This window comes from Platichthys flesus, chromosome 15 (genome assembly GCF_949316205.1).
Source record: "Platichthys flesus chromosome 15, fPlaFle2.1, whole genome shotgun sequence".
Lineage (NCBI taxonomy): Eukaryota > Metazoa > Chordata > Actinopteri > Pleuronectiformes > Pleuronectidae > Platichthys > Platichthys flesus.
In genome coordinates, this window is record NC_084959.1 from 12828281 (window position 1) to 12845191 (window position 16911).

The 16911-nt window shown below is 44.7% G+C and overlaps 1 protein-coding gene across 1 annotated transcript in view; it reads left to right on the plus strand.

The window, feature by feature from the left end:
- The window catches only part of LOC133969531 (ephrin type-B receptor 4a-like), a 39184-nt gene that overhangs the window by 15021 nt on the left and 7252 nt on the right, over window positions 1-16911 (plus strand). Inside the window, exons 2-10 of the mRNA XM_062406086.1 lie at window positions 5579-5649; window positions 7716-7997; window positions 9045-9435; window positions 11845-12000; window positions 13645-13980; window positions 14075-14199; window positions 14966-15131; window positions 15417-15516; window positions 16784-16848. Of these exons, the coding sequence (XP_062262070.1) occupies window positions 5579-5649; window positions 7716-7997; window positions 9045-9435; window positions 11845-12000; window positions 13645-13980; window positions 14075-14199; window positions 14966-15131; window positions 15417-15516; window positions 16784-16848 (1692 nt within the window). The remainder of the gene's footprint in view (window positions 1-5578; window positions 5650-7715; window positions 7998-9044; window positions 9436-11844; window positions 12001-13644; window positions 13981-14074; window positions 14200-14965; window positions 15132-15416; window positions 15517-16783; window positions 16849-16911) is intronic.

Here is a 16911-nt window from a genome sequence, read left to right on the forward strand (position 1 = left end):
CTCGCCTGAATGTCCGGACCCAATTTTCCAGACATTTTCCAGAGTTAACGTCTGAAAAGAGCTTAAGTGAGCTTTGGGGCTCGATGTTTAAAAGAAAACAAAAAAATTGGGGTTTGATGTTTCCCTCTGTTTGTAGTCTAGCGCAATGCTAAGCTAAACAAACATGAGCGTGGTATCAACAATCCTGTGTAATTTGTGGAAAGACAGCAAATAATTATATTTAACAACGTGTGTTCCTTTAATTTAAAATGTGAATGTATCAAGTTACCTGAGGCACCAGAATAATCCTCGAGCATGTCTGATTTCAGGGTACTGGCTTTGCAAAATTTAAAACACGTGGCGGCTTCATCCCCCGAAACATGAGGTTCTGAGTAAAACCTGGAGGACATGAACTCTCCTATCAAAGACTTATTTCACGACTCAAAGAAATCTGGACGAAACTTTTATATCGAGCCTCGGCAGAGAGCAGCTTCAATCCCAAACCACCTAATGTGGTGCAAGCACATGGAAATCCTTAACACGGCAATTCATGAATTATTACTACTTTATGATAAAAAATGTGCATTTGAAAGACTCAAGTGGTTGATAAGTCACTTGCTTGCTACATGCAAATGTCATCATGGTATAATTATTAAACTGGCCATACAGAAGTACATCATAATGACACCATGCCTGGAATAGCTTCATGTTAACCGACTAGGATCTTAAAAAAAAATACAAATAAGATCAAGTAACCTGATGAATGTAGCTATAATATTCTTGAACAGACAAATCCTAAAGCTTCCAACAGCTCTTCTTACGTTTCTCGTTTTCATTTCCCCTGTTCTTCACCTCTGTCTGGATTTCTCTAGGTGTATGAGTGTAATCGGTACTCGGTTTCTTTAATTAAAATGAGGCCTAATTGGAGCTGAGGCAGGGCAAATGTTCGAAGGCCTATAATTTCCCTCTTGCAATCCAGAACCCCAGAGAAAGTAAAAAATAGGGAGGGAACTGGATCATGGTGTAGAAGTTAAATGTGAAGTTACATTAGGAAAAAGGAGCTTCAGGTCAGATGGCCTCCTGCTCTCGGGCTTGTGGACATTTGTTGAGCCTGATGACAGCTGAGTAGAAAACAAGGGTGTTGTCTTTTCTTTGTTTCACTCTCCTTTTGTCGGAAGCACAAAGTCTTGTTTTACATTTCAAAAGAAGCCACTTACAACACCCTCCACTGTTACCTGCTTTTCATGAAGAAAAAAAACTAAAACCTTTCCCTCTGCTGTGTATTTCCAACATGGTGTGTTGCTAAAAATAAAGCTTGATCATGCTAATACTAATACCTCAAATTATTTTCTCCACCCTAACCTCGCCCTGGCTGTACTGAAAAACAAAAATTGGTTTATAAGACTGTTCATACTATATCTTCAAACTGTTATTTTTTCATAATTATAATTCCAAGGCCCAGCACCGGTCCTGCTGCCAGCGCCGGTGTCCGTTTAGACTCGTCTGGTGTCTGTTAATGCCAGCGATTGTACTGTAATTACTGTACAATTCTTTGTTTGGGTTTTTAAATATGACCAGATGACGAATCTTCATTGTTCCCAACGTTTTTCTTGCACTCAGGGCAATTCTCCGGCAGTGGGTGGCCACCTCTGCTGAAAGAATGTAGGGGAAACGCTGGCTTCCTCTAACGGGGCTTAAGCCTGAGTCTGCTTCAGTGAAAGGCAAGGGCCTTGCATGCACATAATAGAAACACTCGCGCTCACGCATCCTGCCTCATAAACCTTAATGATAGAGCAACGATAAACAGTGATTACCAAGCCTGGGGCAGAGTGTTTCTTTACCACTCCTTCCCTCCTACCCCCCCAACAAAAATCAGCATGAGAAAAAGGAGGCAGGTGTTCATATGAAAAGTCTTCGCACCGGAACCTTGGTATTATGAAGGTGTTTGAAATTATGCTGAAGTGAACTCGAGGCAGACTAAATGCGGGGAAAGCACCGGCCTGGATTGTGCCGCCCAATTATCCTCCCCATCCACCTCTGTCCTCTTTTTTTCTTTCTTCCCTCTCCGCTCTTTGCAGACTTTCCTTCCCTCCTCTTTATCGCCCGCCTCAGATTGTTGTTGGTGTGCTGCTGCAGAAGCGTGTGTGTGTGTGTGTGTGTGTTTCTTTCCAGGGAGTTTTGCGCACGGGAGTGTAAAGCGAGTAGATTGTAAAAAGAGAGAAATGGTGGAAGTGCAGCGGGAGACGTCGGTGATGGAAGCTACGTTTACCATTTACCTCTCAGCGTGACATAATGACAGACCTGCTGCATATGTAGCACCGATGATTAGTGAAGTCGTGTGTCACTGCTTCCGTGTGCCGTGCGTTGAGAGAGGTCGAGGGGAGGGGGGGGGGCCGACACGAGGTGGAATGCCTGAAGTACAATTTAAGTAATATTGGCTGTCGACAGAGGGGAGGAGAGGGGGGTGGTGTGTGTGTGTTGCTCCCTGATGGTGAATGTATTAAATATCAGGGGCTCAGATGTGAGCAGCTGTGGGTGTGATGGAGTGACCATTGAAAAACGTTAATGGGAAAAACAAAGATATAAAGACGCAGATATTAATAGACAACACGAGATGCCGTCCACTTTAAACACTCGCTCTTTTACGGTTAATTATTTTGAGTGAACGTGTTTATGTGCAGCAGTTAAAGGTGTTTTATTCTGAAGGAGGAGCAGCGTTGGGGAAGGGGGGGGGGTGTATTTATTTAATGAGCTTGTCAAAGGATGTATCTTTATGAGTTTTCGTACAGACAGTGTGACTTGTCATCAAGTGTGGTTTGACTGTAACAGTGGTGCTGCTTTTCCGACTGAACTCCAGACACTCTCAGGAGGATTCCCAGCGGGAGAGGAGTACTGTGGATGCTTCTAACAAGCAACAGACACTGAAGTGAAAAAAGAGGCGTCACGCAGGTGGAGGACACGGCAGAAATGTTCTACTTGGAAAGACAACGAAATTTGAGGAGCTTCTGCAGTAAAAAACAATTCTGATGCGTGTAGGCAGATGTGCAGGATCAAAAAATTGCAATATCTGCAGTGGAATTTAACTGCCAACCCTCGCCTCCATGTTCCGGACGTTTTCATGCTGGTGTGAACGTGTCGGATCCTGACAACCGCCTGCTTGGTTCTGTTTTATGTTAAAGTCCAGAGAAGATCTGGACACACTTGTGTGGACATTTTCCAAAGTTTATGTCTAGAAAACGGCTTGAGGGAAAGGAAAAGTTGAGCATCAAGCACAATGGAGGAACAAATAGATTTAACCTATGTTACCTGATTAGAATAATCCAAATATCATCCTGAATATATGATCGTGAATAGCCTACTGTTGTCAGTAGAATTTAACATCAGTCTCTGGACGGCTGCAGCTACTATATTTCTCTCGGTAGTAAACGAGAGTCAGATTCTTCTTTATCTCTCTTTTTTTTCTCTATGTCTTACTGTGTGTTTTATCGGGATGTGGGTTGGCAAGTGATTCATATGATTGCCTCTCATTTCCACAGGATCATGAGATTAGTAACTGCAGGCGTTGCAGTTATTTTAGTGAAATACTACAAGTTTGTATCTCTGAAAACGTACACCCCCGTATTATTGGATGTTAGAAGCATTTCAATTAAGAAACAGAAGAGGTCTAATTTAAAAAAAGGAGTGAGCCGTCTTATCTCACATTTGGATGAATCCAGATGGAATCACTGAATCTGTGTCGAACATCAGAATGTATTCAGAGCACATGATCTGGAACCAAGTGACATGTTGAACCAAGTAGGCGGTGGAGACAACACATCTTAAACAGTTGAGAAGAGCAACAATTTGGCCCTGACCATGAGAGTGAAGCCTTTTTTTTTTAAATTTTATATCAAGAGCAACATACCACAAGTCCAATATTTATATACAACGATATATTGCTTTTGCTTTGTGCAAGAACAGTGAGGCGTTAACGCACATGATCAACCTCAGATTTAATCAGAAACAGATTCCACTTGTGAATATGCAGAATCTGTAGGTGAGGGACAAGATGTGGGGCCAAGAAGCTTCTGGGTTCAGCCTCTGGTTTGACCAATCTCCTTTGAATAGGCTTTGCTCGCTAACAGGGAAATAGTCCATGTGAAGAGCAAAAGAGGCAGAACACATTGAACGAAAAGAATGAGCTATTTGTTTTTTAAATAATCCGTATGCATATGCAGATAGCTGTTTATAGAGATTAAGCCAACACACCAGCACTAAAACGCCAACAAAAAGTGTTGCTGTGCTGTCTGTGGTTTGCGCAGAGAGATGCTCGACTTGTGTGATAAAACAGACGAGTCAGGCTGTAAACAATGTGGGGCGAACAGAAGACAGAATCCAGGCCTGATTATCTACTGTCTACACAGCAGGCCCCAAAATATTGTTTGACTGTTATATATCGTCAGACAAAAGCCGAGCAGCTCTGAGATTTGTGAAATATTTGTGCTGTTTATCAAGTGCTTGTCATTCTCTACCTGTAAAGAAGAGTGTAAAACCACAAAGTTAATTATCGATATCAGCTGCTATCAACATTTTTATTTTCATATAATTTTGAACTTATAGCTGCAGCCCTAAAAAATACAAACCAGTAGAAATCACAATTGGGGAAAAGTAAAGCTATTAAACCTGTGTGTGTGTTGGTGGGTTATGGAATGCTGACTTTACTGTTGAACCTCATACTGGGAGCCTAATTCAACTAAACATCTTAATAACCTCCATGATAAACTCTCACTGAAAACCCCCACCTCCTTCAGCATCCACTTCCTCCTTGATCATGGTGCACAGGAGCGCCGCATTAAATCCCGTTTATTGGTAAAAACCAAACTGCCTGACCCTTGAGATGAGCTTCTGGGGGGAGAGGGGGGGGGGGGGGGGGGGCATGTACGGCTCTAAAAGTCGGGTCTGCTATAGAAACCTAATACCATCAGTGTGAATATCAATCATAATTTAACAGAGACAGAGACTGCGGGAGAAAAACAATTTAAGATGTCCACACGTGAAAAAGAAGTCACCTCGCTATGCTTCAAGTTACATGCAGCTCGGCTCCAAGGTATTATTGGGATAGTGAATCGTAGCAGAACTGCTCAGGTTGTTTGTGAGCTGTCCCCCTCACACTCAAAAGATTACAAAAAAATCAATTCTGCTGTTATCACAGATCGTGACGGGAAAGGCTTTAATCTTTTATATATGTGTGTGTGTGTGTGTGTGTGTGTGTTTGTGTGTTTGTGTGCACGTCGGGCTGATACTCTTGTTGCCACCTCTGGCTGTGACTCTCTCTCTTGACAAAAGCCGACTCTTTTCAGCAGGTTCAGTGCGACCGCAGCCCTGACGTGTCTCTGGGGACAGACGGGACATAAGGGGGATAAAAAAAAAAACATGACAGACAAGAGCATTTTAAGGGAGTGGGAATGTTAAGAAGGAATCGAGTGGTGAAAGTCTATCTTCTATCCTTACCAGTATAAGCAAGATCTAAGCCCACGTTTAAAGTCACTTGTGTGGTATAAATGTAATACTTCTCTTTCCTCCTGAGGGATATTATATATATGTTAATCCTCTTTTGCAGAGGTCCTGATGAACACTAAGACCGAGACATCTGATCTGAAATGGACCATCTTCTCACGCACCAAACCCGAGGTATGTAACCCCAGCTTCCCCATGTTATCTGTAGTCCTAACACAGACCTCGTGGTGACTGGGGGATTTTTGGCTTCCAGCTGTTCTTTTGTTACTTGGGCTATAAAAGAGTTCCTTATATGGCTGGTAACTGACAGAATAAAGGAAACGCCAGAGTGAATGTGGGATTCGGTGTATATTGAAAGCAGATGCTTTGATTTAGCCCATCAACCTTGGAGCTGCCCACAGTTTTGAATAGTGCAGCCAGAAAAATACATATTTGTAATTTGATCAACTGAAGAGTGGTTGCTAGGGTATTATATATATTTTTTTGCCAGTGACCGAAACTGCTCAACTCGCTTACGTCTCAGAAGGAAAATTGGTAACAGTGAAGCTGGCAGGGGGAGATTTCGGGACCTGGACTGAAATGCTCAACAAACGGGTCTGTGCTTGTGATTAAGATGCACAGAAAAATTGTCTAAAATGCTTTTTTGCAGACGTCACCATTGAAAACGGTTTATTCAAAGCCTCAAATCGTCCAAACCGCAACTAAACACGACTGAGTATGAAACATTGATGCAGTCGATGTGGACAGGCGGCAGCAGGGGGGATGCCACAAACCGTCTGCATCAGAATTTACAGATCGCAAAGGATTACCGTGGTTGTTTATTTTCAGGATTCACGGATTGTCGCGGCTCCATAGTAGATGTTTGTGGCTGTTCAGTTTCCAAAATACCTAATCATCGTTAAACGTTACATGGGCTTTTCATTCGGAGGCCAAATAAAGCTTATATTCACATCAAACCTCCAGTGTAATCGTTTTTATAGCATTTTAATGAAATCATAAATATCATTTCAAGGCTTTACGGTGATGTGTATCCAGCTACAGTTGTGGAATCAGGTCCTTTGTGATCACACGGGATTAACCCTGCCACGTGTATTAACACACACGTTGAATATTTGATTTAGTCTAAGCTCATGTAATAAAAAGTTTTCACTGCACAACATTCACAGGATCGTTTTTTAATGTCTGTTTGCTGCAGCGGCTATTTTTAGATCTTTTCAGCGTAGCAAAATTTGCCCCGTGGTATCTCAGCCTTTTGCATACAACTGATGTATTGTGTAAAACTGCGCATCTATATATTTATAATTCCCTCCCCGATTTTGCATTCAAACATAATTTCTCCACAGTAAATGTTTCTTTTTTTCGGATGAGCCCTGAGGGACGCTTTGTGCATCTTCATCACAGAAAATATTGTGTTCTCAGACATATGTCCTGCCAAAGTCCAAAAGTATTTATTTGTGGGGATTAGAAGGGAAATTCTCCCTTCGAGTGATTCAAACCCGGCTCCCGGTGCTGTGCCCCACTGTAATTCATTCAGACCAGTATTCTGCCTCACTCAACGCATCATCTGCAAATGGATTTTTAAAGATTTACATATTTACATAACTGAATTTCTGAGCCTCGAGTTCAGCAAAATCTGCTAAATTCTGCCCCTAGTATGTTAATTTCCTGCTTGTTTCCCGCTCTTGGGAACATGGCGGCGGTGAACATGTTCCGTTGACTCAGAAGTCAAACATGAAAGTGTTTTACAGTTGTATTTGGCTCCCCAACAAATGTGGATTTCTGTAGAGGTTTTCCAGATCATACATATTTGCCATATCCCCTCTGTATTCTTACGTTTTAGTCTAAAGTGTGTTTGAGGGGTGAAAGCTGTGTCTGCCTTGGATGCTGTGAGCAGTCGTGTGCTCTGTTTGACGAGGGAGACTTTTATTCCCACTAGCTGAGCCGCGGCTCAATGGGAGGACTGATTTAACAACCCAGATTCAAATTTGGGCCGGTTCAAAACCCACAGCGGGCCAGATTCGGTCCTGCAGAGCTCTGACAGGTGTGTTACAGCACAGGGCCAGCAAAGAACTGCAACATTATTATGATTAATAGGACTTTTAATGGTGACCCATTATAAAAAGACGATAGTGAAGGTTTTTATAGGGCAATTAAATATATACTCTGGTCTCACAGAGAAGTTTGTTGGGGGTCACATGTCATTTTAACCTGACGCAATTTCTTCTCCTCTTTCCTCTCAGTGGGAGGAATTGAGTGGTTTAGATGATGAGAACAACAGCGTGAGGACTTATGAGATCTGCCAGAGCGACAGCTCGTCCAGCCACTGGCTGCGCAGCGGCTTCATCCCGCGCCGAGGAGCATCTCAGGTGTACGTGGAGCTGAGGTTCACCATGTTGGAGTGTTCCTCCAGGAGCACCCACCACCGCAGCTGTAAGGAGACCTTCAACCTCTACTACTTCCAGGCAGACTCCAACGAGGCCACAGCCACTTACCCCCCCTGGATGGAGAATCCTTACACTAAGGTATGTCCAACATCTTATAGGTCACAGTCGCCTTGTTTGTTTGTTTTTACAAACAAAAACACTTTTGTTTCACTGTTGTTGTTTCAGGAAGGAATGTTTAAAAAGGGGTTTTATTTATATTTGACATATGAAATCTCAATCAAAGGTGTACTCCACCTATTTTTCACATGTTTCACGTCTTCTAAAATGGAATGTAAAGTTGAATAGTTCCAAATAAAAAACATGATTTAACAAAGTCCTTGAAAATAATATTAAATCTCTCTTCTTCTATCATCCAACATTTTTTAAACTATTTATATAATTAAATTTTGGTTTGATTTTGATTAAATATGACTTTGAATTAGACTTTTTTTTAACATTTTAGCTGTTTGTCTATATTATGGTGTGTTGATATTATAATGTAAATGATGTCTTAACATTTTCCTCAGCGTAAAGTGGCTTCTAATCCCCCAAAATGCATTTGGCTCACAACCAGCTCATAACAATATGGAAATCAGTTCACAGAGAAAATAGTTGATTTAGGTATATCATGTTCTATTGTCAACAGTTTATGACTTATATTTGATATCCCAGTTACATTATTGTCTCATTGGAGCCGAAACAGTCTTTAAGCACTGTGCTGGCCCGCGTCTCCTCGTCAAACCTCTGATGTCAGAGGAACACAGCGCCAAAGGGAGGATTGAAGGCTGTCCCCGCTCCTCGTCTTCATTACCACTTAGTAATATGACTCTGACAGAAAAATAAAAAGGGATGAAATGTTCACCGTGATGAATTACCGCTGCTCTCGGGCCAGTTTCAACTCTGTGCGAGTACAGCTTCAAAGCTCACTGTAACAAATGGGAAACAATGGGTGCCAGGAAGGTAGTAAATCAATCTGAAATCACAGCAGTACGCTTTGGAACATTTTCAATAATGTAAAGCACATGTGATGCTTCAGTTAATGGTCAAAAATGACTAAAACATGTAAAGCCGCCCTCATTACGACTGAATCCTGTGGGTTTGAATCTGGACGTTGCGTAAGAGCCTTTCTCTTTCTTCCTGTCCTAGGTGGACACAGTGGCTGCAGACTTTCTCCTGAGGAAGGGCGGGGAGCGGAAATTCAATGTGAAGACCTTAAGAATCGGCCCTCTATCCAAGAGAGGGTTCTACTTGGCTTTCCAGGCTCAGGGTGCCTGCATGGCCCTGCTCTCTGTCCGGGTGTTCTTCAAAAAGTGTCCCCCCCTGCTCAGCGCTCTTTCCTCTTTCCCCGAGACTGTGCCCCGCATGCTTGTGCAGGAGGCACAGGGTGTGTGTGTGGAGCACGCCGCCCAGCAGGGGCCGCGACCTCGCCCTCCCAAGCTCTTCTGCGGGGAAGATGGCCAGTGGGTGGGCCAGCCAACCACCTCCTGCGCCTGCCTGGCGGGATATGAGGCCACTGAGGGACAAACGCTGTGCACAGGTAAGAATGAGGCCCATTTAGGCCATGTAGGTAGGCAGCAGAGCAGGCGGACTAAACAAGAAAACAATGGAGAGAGGGTTTTGGCAGAGTAAGGGTCGCTGGATTGGAGAGGAAGTGAGAGACCGAGGAAGTTAAATGAGGGAGGCGAGGGGCTTTCACACGGAGGGGACACAGAGAGGTCAGGTGGGGCAGCACTTATCTCGTGGAGGAAGAGCAAGGTCAAAGGCTCGCTGCTGAGACAACGGGTGGTTCGGCTGAGATAGAAGAAACACAGGAGGTGAAGGTAGTGAAGGGGTGGGGGGTGGGGGGGGGGGCGCTTGGGGTAGAGATCACATTGCTTCGAGAACATCAAAGTGAAGCAGACAAAAAAAAAGAAGTTAGAAGCAGGAGGATTCTCTCAGGAGCTCAGCAGCAGCTCCGTCTAATGAGTCCAATTAACAAGCCCTGTGAAAACACACATGCACACACACACACACACACACACACACACACAATCATTACCTTGACTTACACTAATTTACTATACTCATACTATACATAACTGATACTTGTCTGTATACTATAACACATTCTCTAACCTTAAAATTTAAGTCCCCATAAGGTGAGCATGTAAACAGACTTTGGCCCCCACAATATGAGTAATACCTCACACACACACCCACACAAACACACACACACACACACACACACACACCCTAACATGGAAAATGATTGACTGGTAAACACAAAAAGAAACGCTGCAATTCTCAAGAAAAGGGGAAATGTGTGTTTCTCTCTGTCTGTGTTTGAAGGTGGGATTCAGTTTGATCTCTGTGGGAGGCGTAATCATTTTTCCATAACAAAAAATAGAAAATAAGAAAAAATTATTTGCGACATTTTGCTTCTGGTGAAGTGGGGTTGACATTTCCAGCGTTCTGTTGCTGAAGAGAGCTGGGGGGGGGGCGACCCTCTAGACCATAAAGGGAAATTGCCTTCACAGCAAGACTGAACAGTTAATTTGCAGCGTAGGCCGGTCATTTCAGAAAATGAAATTGACATCCAGGTTTAAAACGAAATTAATTTAGCTGTAATGCCGTTATCTCCCATAGACAACGCTTATACTTCCTGCGTCTAACACAACCCTCTAACTTCGAATTTATGAACGCTGTCGGGTTGATTTAGTGTTTCAGATCAGCTCGATCACTATATTTAAAACCATATCTTTGAAGTAAAGCTGTAGCCGGCTATTAATACCGCTACATGGGAGGGGTCGATTTCTCCATTTGCCCCCATGTCTTTACCAGATTGACATAATATAGAAGATTACAAGGATGGCGCCCAAATAAATGTATTTCAAGCTGTGACAAAAGGGAGTCGGTGAGGATTTCAGCAGGTCTCACCTCTCCCCCGGGACTTTTCTCACATGTGGGATATTCCTGTGTGAAAGCGTTGGCCACAGAGTGTGTTTGTTGTTATGTTGCTCTCATTCAGCCTATGAAGCCAGGATAGCAAACACTGCAGGTGTTGGCGCACGTATGTGTGGCGCCACTAGACGACAGCTCATTACATATTCATGTGTAGGACAAGTGCCGGTGTGTATCAGAGGAGAACCGGTTCAGACGAAGACAACCGATGACTATTATCCATCCGTCCATTGTCTTCCACTGAACTGAGGATTTGGAGAATTGTTACAGCCCTGATAATAAGAAAATATTAAAAATAACTTCAATGAAATATATGATAATGATAGAGATTAAAGACAAATAATAGTCTTACACCCCAAGTTACATCAGGAATAAGCCTACCGAAAAAAAGTAGGTATTGAGCCGAGATTTAAAAGAAGATGCCGTCTCAGACAGCCTCGTTTCTTCAGGTAATTCCCTCCAGAGCCTCAAGGCCCTGATGGAAAACTGCCCCCCTAGTTTTCAGCCTAGCTCCAGGAAAGGGACAGCAGATGTTAACAGACTCCGTTTGTCTGGATCCCTACCTGGATCATGTCCCACCCCTCCACAAGATTTCATGGAAATTGGTTCAGTAGTTTCTGAGTAATCCTGCAAACTACTAAACAAGGTTCTTAGTTACGTTCCCTGTGTCTTTATATCCTGAGTATCACCGTACTGTCTTTGGTTTGGGTGAGGAGACTTTGTACGATCTTGTTCTTCAGATATGATCAGATGAGTCCAGTGATAGGCAACATACCGATGTGAGTGTGTATTCACTGACCGATGTATATCAGCGTTATTGTCTTCAGTTTAGAACCCTTATTGTTTAATTCTGTCTGCGACCAACCTTCACACAACCACCCTGTGAAAACCAGATCTGTAGATTGGGTCCGACCCGGGTCCGTGTGGGACTTGGCGGCTTTGAAGAGCGTGTGCAGTGTCGTGTGTAATTTGTCTTCGTCTGCCCCCCCCCCCCCCCCCCTCTCAGCCTGTCCTGTGGGTCAGTTCAAGCCGGGCACAGAGGGACAGTGCGTAAGCTGTCCAAGGTTCAGCCACACCACCGTCAGGGGCGCGTCGGTGTGTGCGTGTCGCATGTACGGATACCTGCGTGCAGAGACCGACGCTCCCGACACCCAGTGCACCAGTAAGTACGCCGTCAGCCGCACTTAACACATGAATCCACATGCAAACAGGGAGGTGCAAAGATAACGCTCGTTTGTTCTCGCCTATTCAGCCTCTTCCTCACTTTGTTGTTGACCATGTCTCTCCTCCTCTGGTGTCGTCGGCCCGGCTCCTCTAACCTCTTTTGTTTCCTGTTTCTGTGAGTGTCGGCCATTGAGATGCGTGTCTTTTGTGACAGGTTGTTGGGGGGGGGGGGGGGGGGGGGGGCAGGGTCTTTTCCCTCTCCACAGTTAAAGCAGGCATTGATGGTCTCGAGTGACACCTCCATGCCAAGTCAGGAATGTTAATTCGGCGGCATGTTAGGCGTTTGAAAGGGAGGGGCTTTTTAATGAGGTGCATTCTCTTCCGGTGGCTTTAAAGAGGAAGTGAAACTGATGTGACACTCAACCATTGGGCTGTTGACGTCCTCTGTCTTCTGCAGGTGTGACATTAATGCCAACTAGTATTCACATCCACCAATTTCAGTATGACCGATAAGTTTAATTACAAAAGCCCTATCTTAATTATTAATCTCTTAATCTCCCCATTTCTGTCTTTGTACTGGATTGCCTGCACATCCCTTAAATTGTCAATTTGAATGACAAATTGTAAACCAGCCCTCCCATCTGCACATCGTAGGGCTCTCTCCCCTTCAAAATAAGAGTGCAGTTGTAATGTGTGAGTAATGTGGCAGCCTCTGTGATTTTAATGCAGATTCTCGATGTTAGGTCATAAAATGCATCACCTCTAAAAAAAATCCCCAAATTCATGATTCATGTGCACTCCCATTGTTTTTGATGTTGCCCCACTTCAGAACACGAATTAGCACTCAAGTTACCTGCAGGCTGTCTGGCAAAGCTTTGTCTCCTCGGCCGAAGCAGAAACTCATCCTCGGTGGCTGAGTGGTATCGCTGTTCAGTTATGCCTGGCTTGAGGCAATAGCTGCCTTCGCGTGGTTTTCAGACAGCGGCCATTATCGTCCACTTGAAGACAAAACGTGACCGGTTAAATTCCGCAACACATGCCACACATCGTTGTGGCAATAAGCAGTCGCTCTGCACAGTGACGGCGTGCAGACCGAATAATGACGTCTTCAGCGCTGGGGGGGGGGACTGTGTGGGTCACTGAGAGGTAAAGCAGCAGCACGATGACACAGAAGAGATTAGAATTTGATTTGATGGAGAAATTGTATGCGGTGTGATTGCATCAGGGTAAGGGACAACCTGGAAAATTAAACAAGATGACATTTTGACAGGGGGGTTGGGGGGGGCTGCTGATATTTTCTGAAGACATTTAGTCACAGGAGAAAACTGACATGTTATCGCATTTCATCAGTTCAACAAGTTGCATCACCCGGGTTTGACACTAATGCTGCTGTTCCAGAAAATGTTCCTGTTGTTGTGAACGTGTCCGACCTGGACAATGTCCTGCTTTGTTCTTCCCATGTGAAGGGCAAACTCCAGACCCCATTGGCCGGACATTCACCGGATCTCGTGTGTCTGAAAAAGTGAATTTCACCAAACTGTTCCCTTTTTTCTGTGAGAACATCTGTGAAGTGAATTCCTGGTGTTAATAGGACAGTAAAAGCCTGATCTAAACTCAAGCATCTCTTTCATCGTCCCTGTAGAAACTCCGTCAGCCCCTCGCAGCATCAGCACCAAGATCAACGACACCACCCTCAGCCTGGAGTGGAACGAGCCCCTGGACAACGGGGGCAGAACGGACATGAGCTACGCCGTCAAGTGCTCCGTGTGCCGGCCGCCCGGTGGAGCGTGCGTCCCCTGCGGAGACAGTGTCAGCTACCGGCCGGCTCAGCAGGGCCTGCTGGGTCGCAGGGTGGAGGTGTGGGGCCTGCTGCCGCACACCACCTACACCTTCACCGTCCAGGCGCTCAACGGGGTGTCTCCGCACAGCGGCAAGGAGCCGGCCAGTGAAAGCGTCAACATCACTTCAAGCCATGACGGTAAGATGGTGGAAAGGAGGAGGTGGAGAACGTTTCTATAACACAGTCTGAAGTTCCACGTGCGACTTATTTATTTCCTGTGCCGTCTGTGCAGTGCCGTCGCTGGTGTCTGTGATTCGGAAGAGTGACTCCACAGAGAGCAGTCTGACTCTGCACTGGTCAGTACCAGCTCAGCAGCACTACAACATCCTGCAGTATCAGCTACGCTACTGTGAGAAGGTGAGAGCTCGCTGACTACATCCCTCTCTTCAGATTTCATTCTTTTCTTTTCACGCCACACTAAAGCTCAGGATCGGTAAACTCGTTGCCCCAACGCAGATGTGGGAAACGGGGCGTGGCAGCGGTTGAAATGGATTTCCTCACACACGCCCCCAAAACAGACAAACAAACATGTACTGCAAATATTGGACAAAGTTAATGAGACACTGCCGCTCGGGACAAAGGATTTAATTTCAGTTTGTTTCAGTGATTCATGATGCTGCTGAGAAACCAGATTCTTTTTCAGGCATGAAATCATAACATTGTAAACCCCCCAACATATAAATAAACATAGCTCGGATTAAGCCTCTGGAGTCTGCAGTCAGACCAGTGGGATCCAATCACCTGATGCTTCTTGGGTGTTTTGGGGTCCGATATGTTGTGTACTAAATCAAAGTGAACATTTATTGTCTGGTCATAAATGCAATGTTCTGCTGAAGAAATGGCAAGGTTCATATTTCTTAATGATAAATGCAATATCAAAAACAGACCATCTAGCCCAGGATTGATGTTCTGTAGAAGGTGAAAATCCAGTTTTATTTCAGCTCAGTTTGAATAAGCCTCCAATCAACCATTCTGCAGTTATCCCGTTTTCGTAGGATATTTTAATTCCTATAGATGATCCTTTCTGCTCTTTGTTCTTTTTACTGTGATCTCTGTCGTTTCCTCACTGATTCCTGCTCTGCGCTCACCTCCAGTCGGCATAACTCTCTCCCTTCTCCTCCAGGAGCGGCGCAGTGAGGATCAGTGCCACTACACGGAGAGTAACCGAAACCAGGCCGTGCTGACGGACCTCCGCAGGGCCACTCAGTATGAGGTGCAGGTGAGGGTGCGCACCGTGGCTGGTTATAGCAGCTTCAGCCCTGCAGCCATCTTCCGCACCCTGCCTGATGGTAAGAGAAACCTTGACGACTTTCACGCTTTCACATTTTTCTCTTTTTTGTTTTCGACTTCCTTTCAGCATAATCAGGCCCTGTCCTTGCACTGAGTTATTGTCCTTGTATTCAGCCTCTTCAATATTATCAATTCCTGTCATGTTCTTACCCTCCCTCTCATACTGTTCTTTACAACCAGTATAAACCTCCTGTCATGATTTCTGTCGTTACATTTCTCCAACTCTCTGTCTTTCTGTCGGTTTCCTTTTCTCATTGTCTCTCTACTCTGTTGTCTTTTTTCAGGACAGGACTCGGCCTCCCAGTACTTGCTACCTGGCATCCTCATCGCCGCCGGGATGCTGCTGCTGGTCACCTTCGTCTTTGTGGCCGCTTACTGCATACGGTGAGAACAGGGCAAAGGGAGCGAGAGAAAGAGGAGCAGACAGAATAACAGGAAATGGGAATAAAACGGGGGAAATCGGAAAACCAATAACAACTGTGACCCCAATTTTACAAGTTTGCCCCACTTTGTTCTCTTGTTTATACAAATCATATCTTATCAAGAGTGGGTTTGCCTCCGTTACTCACACCAGTTGTTTTTTTTTGTCCTCTGTGAGACACAAAGAAATGCTCATGATGTCTTCTGCTTGCACAGCTAAAAGTTATCCTGCTCATTAGAACACTTTCCCTAGGCTTCATTGTTTGAGTAAACAGTGTTGGATGCCATCACAGAGAAAACGTGTGTGTGAGTGTGAGTGTGTGTGCGAGAGAAAAAGAGAGAGAGAGATGGAGAGAGATGACGATAGAGGTAGAGGGCAGAGAGAGACAGGATGCAGGCGTCCCAACCCTGTTTCCACAGGACAGGAGAACAATAGCCGTGACCTTGTGACATATACACACACAGACACACACGCACACACACACACACATACCAGTGCTGAGGCCCAGATCTGCCACTAACCAAGGGTGGTGCATTATTGCTATTTTAGGCTTAAGAGGTGGGAGAGGGAGAGAAATGGAGGAAGGCAGGGATCCAGTAGCTACAGGGTTGTTACGGTCCTGCAGGAGGATGAGCTCTTGCCAGCAGAATTATAATGGAAGCTGCTTGTGTCAAAGAGCAGAACCGCCGCGGCTGGCTCAGGTATTCGTCATCACCACAAACCATCATGCATTGTGCTTTTAAGATGGCTGGGGCTGGTTTAAGGTCAACAAAAGCGTTCTCACATCAAGGGAGCGTTTCAATCAAAATATAATAAAAGGATGGCTGTGTTTTGGGAAAAAGAGAGAGAGCACCCTTTACGACACTGGATCTCCATCAACTAGAGGGTAGTGGTCTGTGGCTGAGCTGAACTCTGACCTCTCGGTGCGTGGCGCCCTGAGTATTCCCAAAGGGGAATCAATATATTATCATATCATTGCTCTGCTGGCTCACATCCTAGAATTGTCAACACCGAGTGAAAATATACCGCGTTTTTTGATGTATATACTATTTTAGAAAGCCGGGCTCAGATCTTTTTTATTTTTTTCATCTGAAGAGTGACTTTATTACATCATTGATTTGCATCCTATTGAGAAAGCATTAGAAACGCTTGCCAAGAATAAGTCTGACGTCCATTTTTCACTGCCAACCAAATCGTGCTTTATTTATCCCGACCTCTGTCTCCCTGCAGCAGACACAGCCGATTAAAGGATCCAGAACTGAGCGACAAAAACAGCCAGTACCTAGTTGGCCAAGGTAACACAAGGACACCCACACACACACTCTGAAATAAACTAAACCTTGGCAGCAATGTTCAAC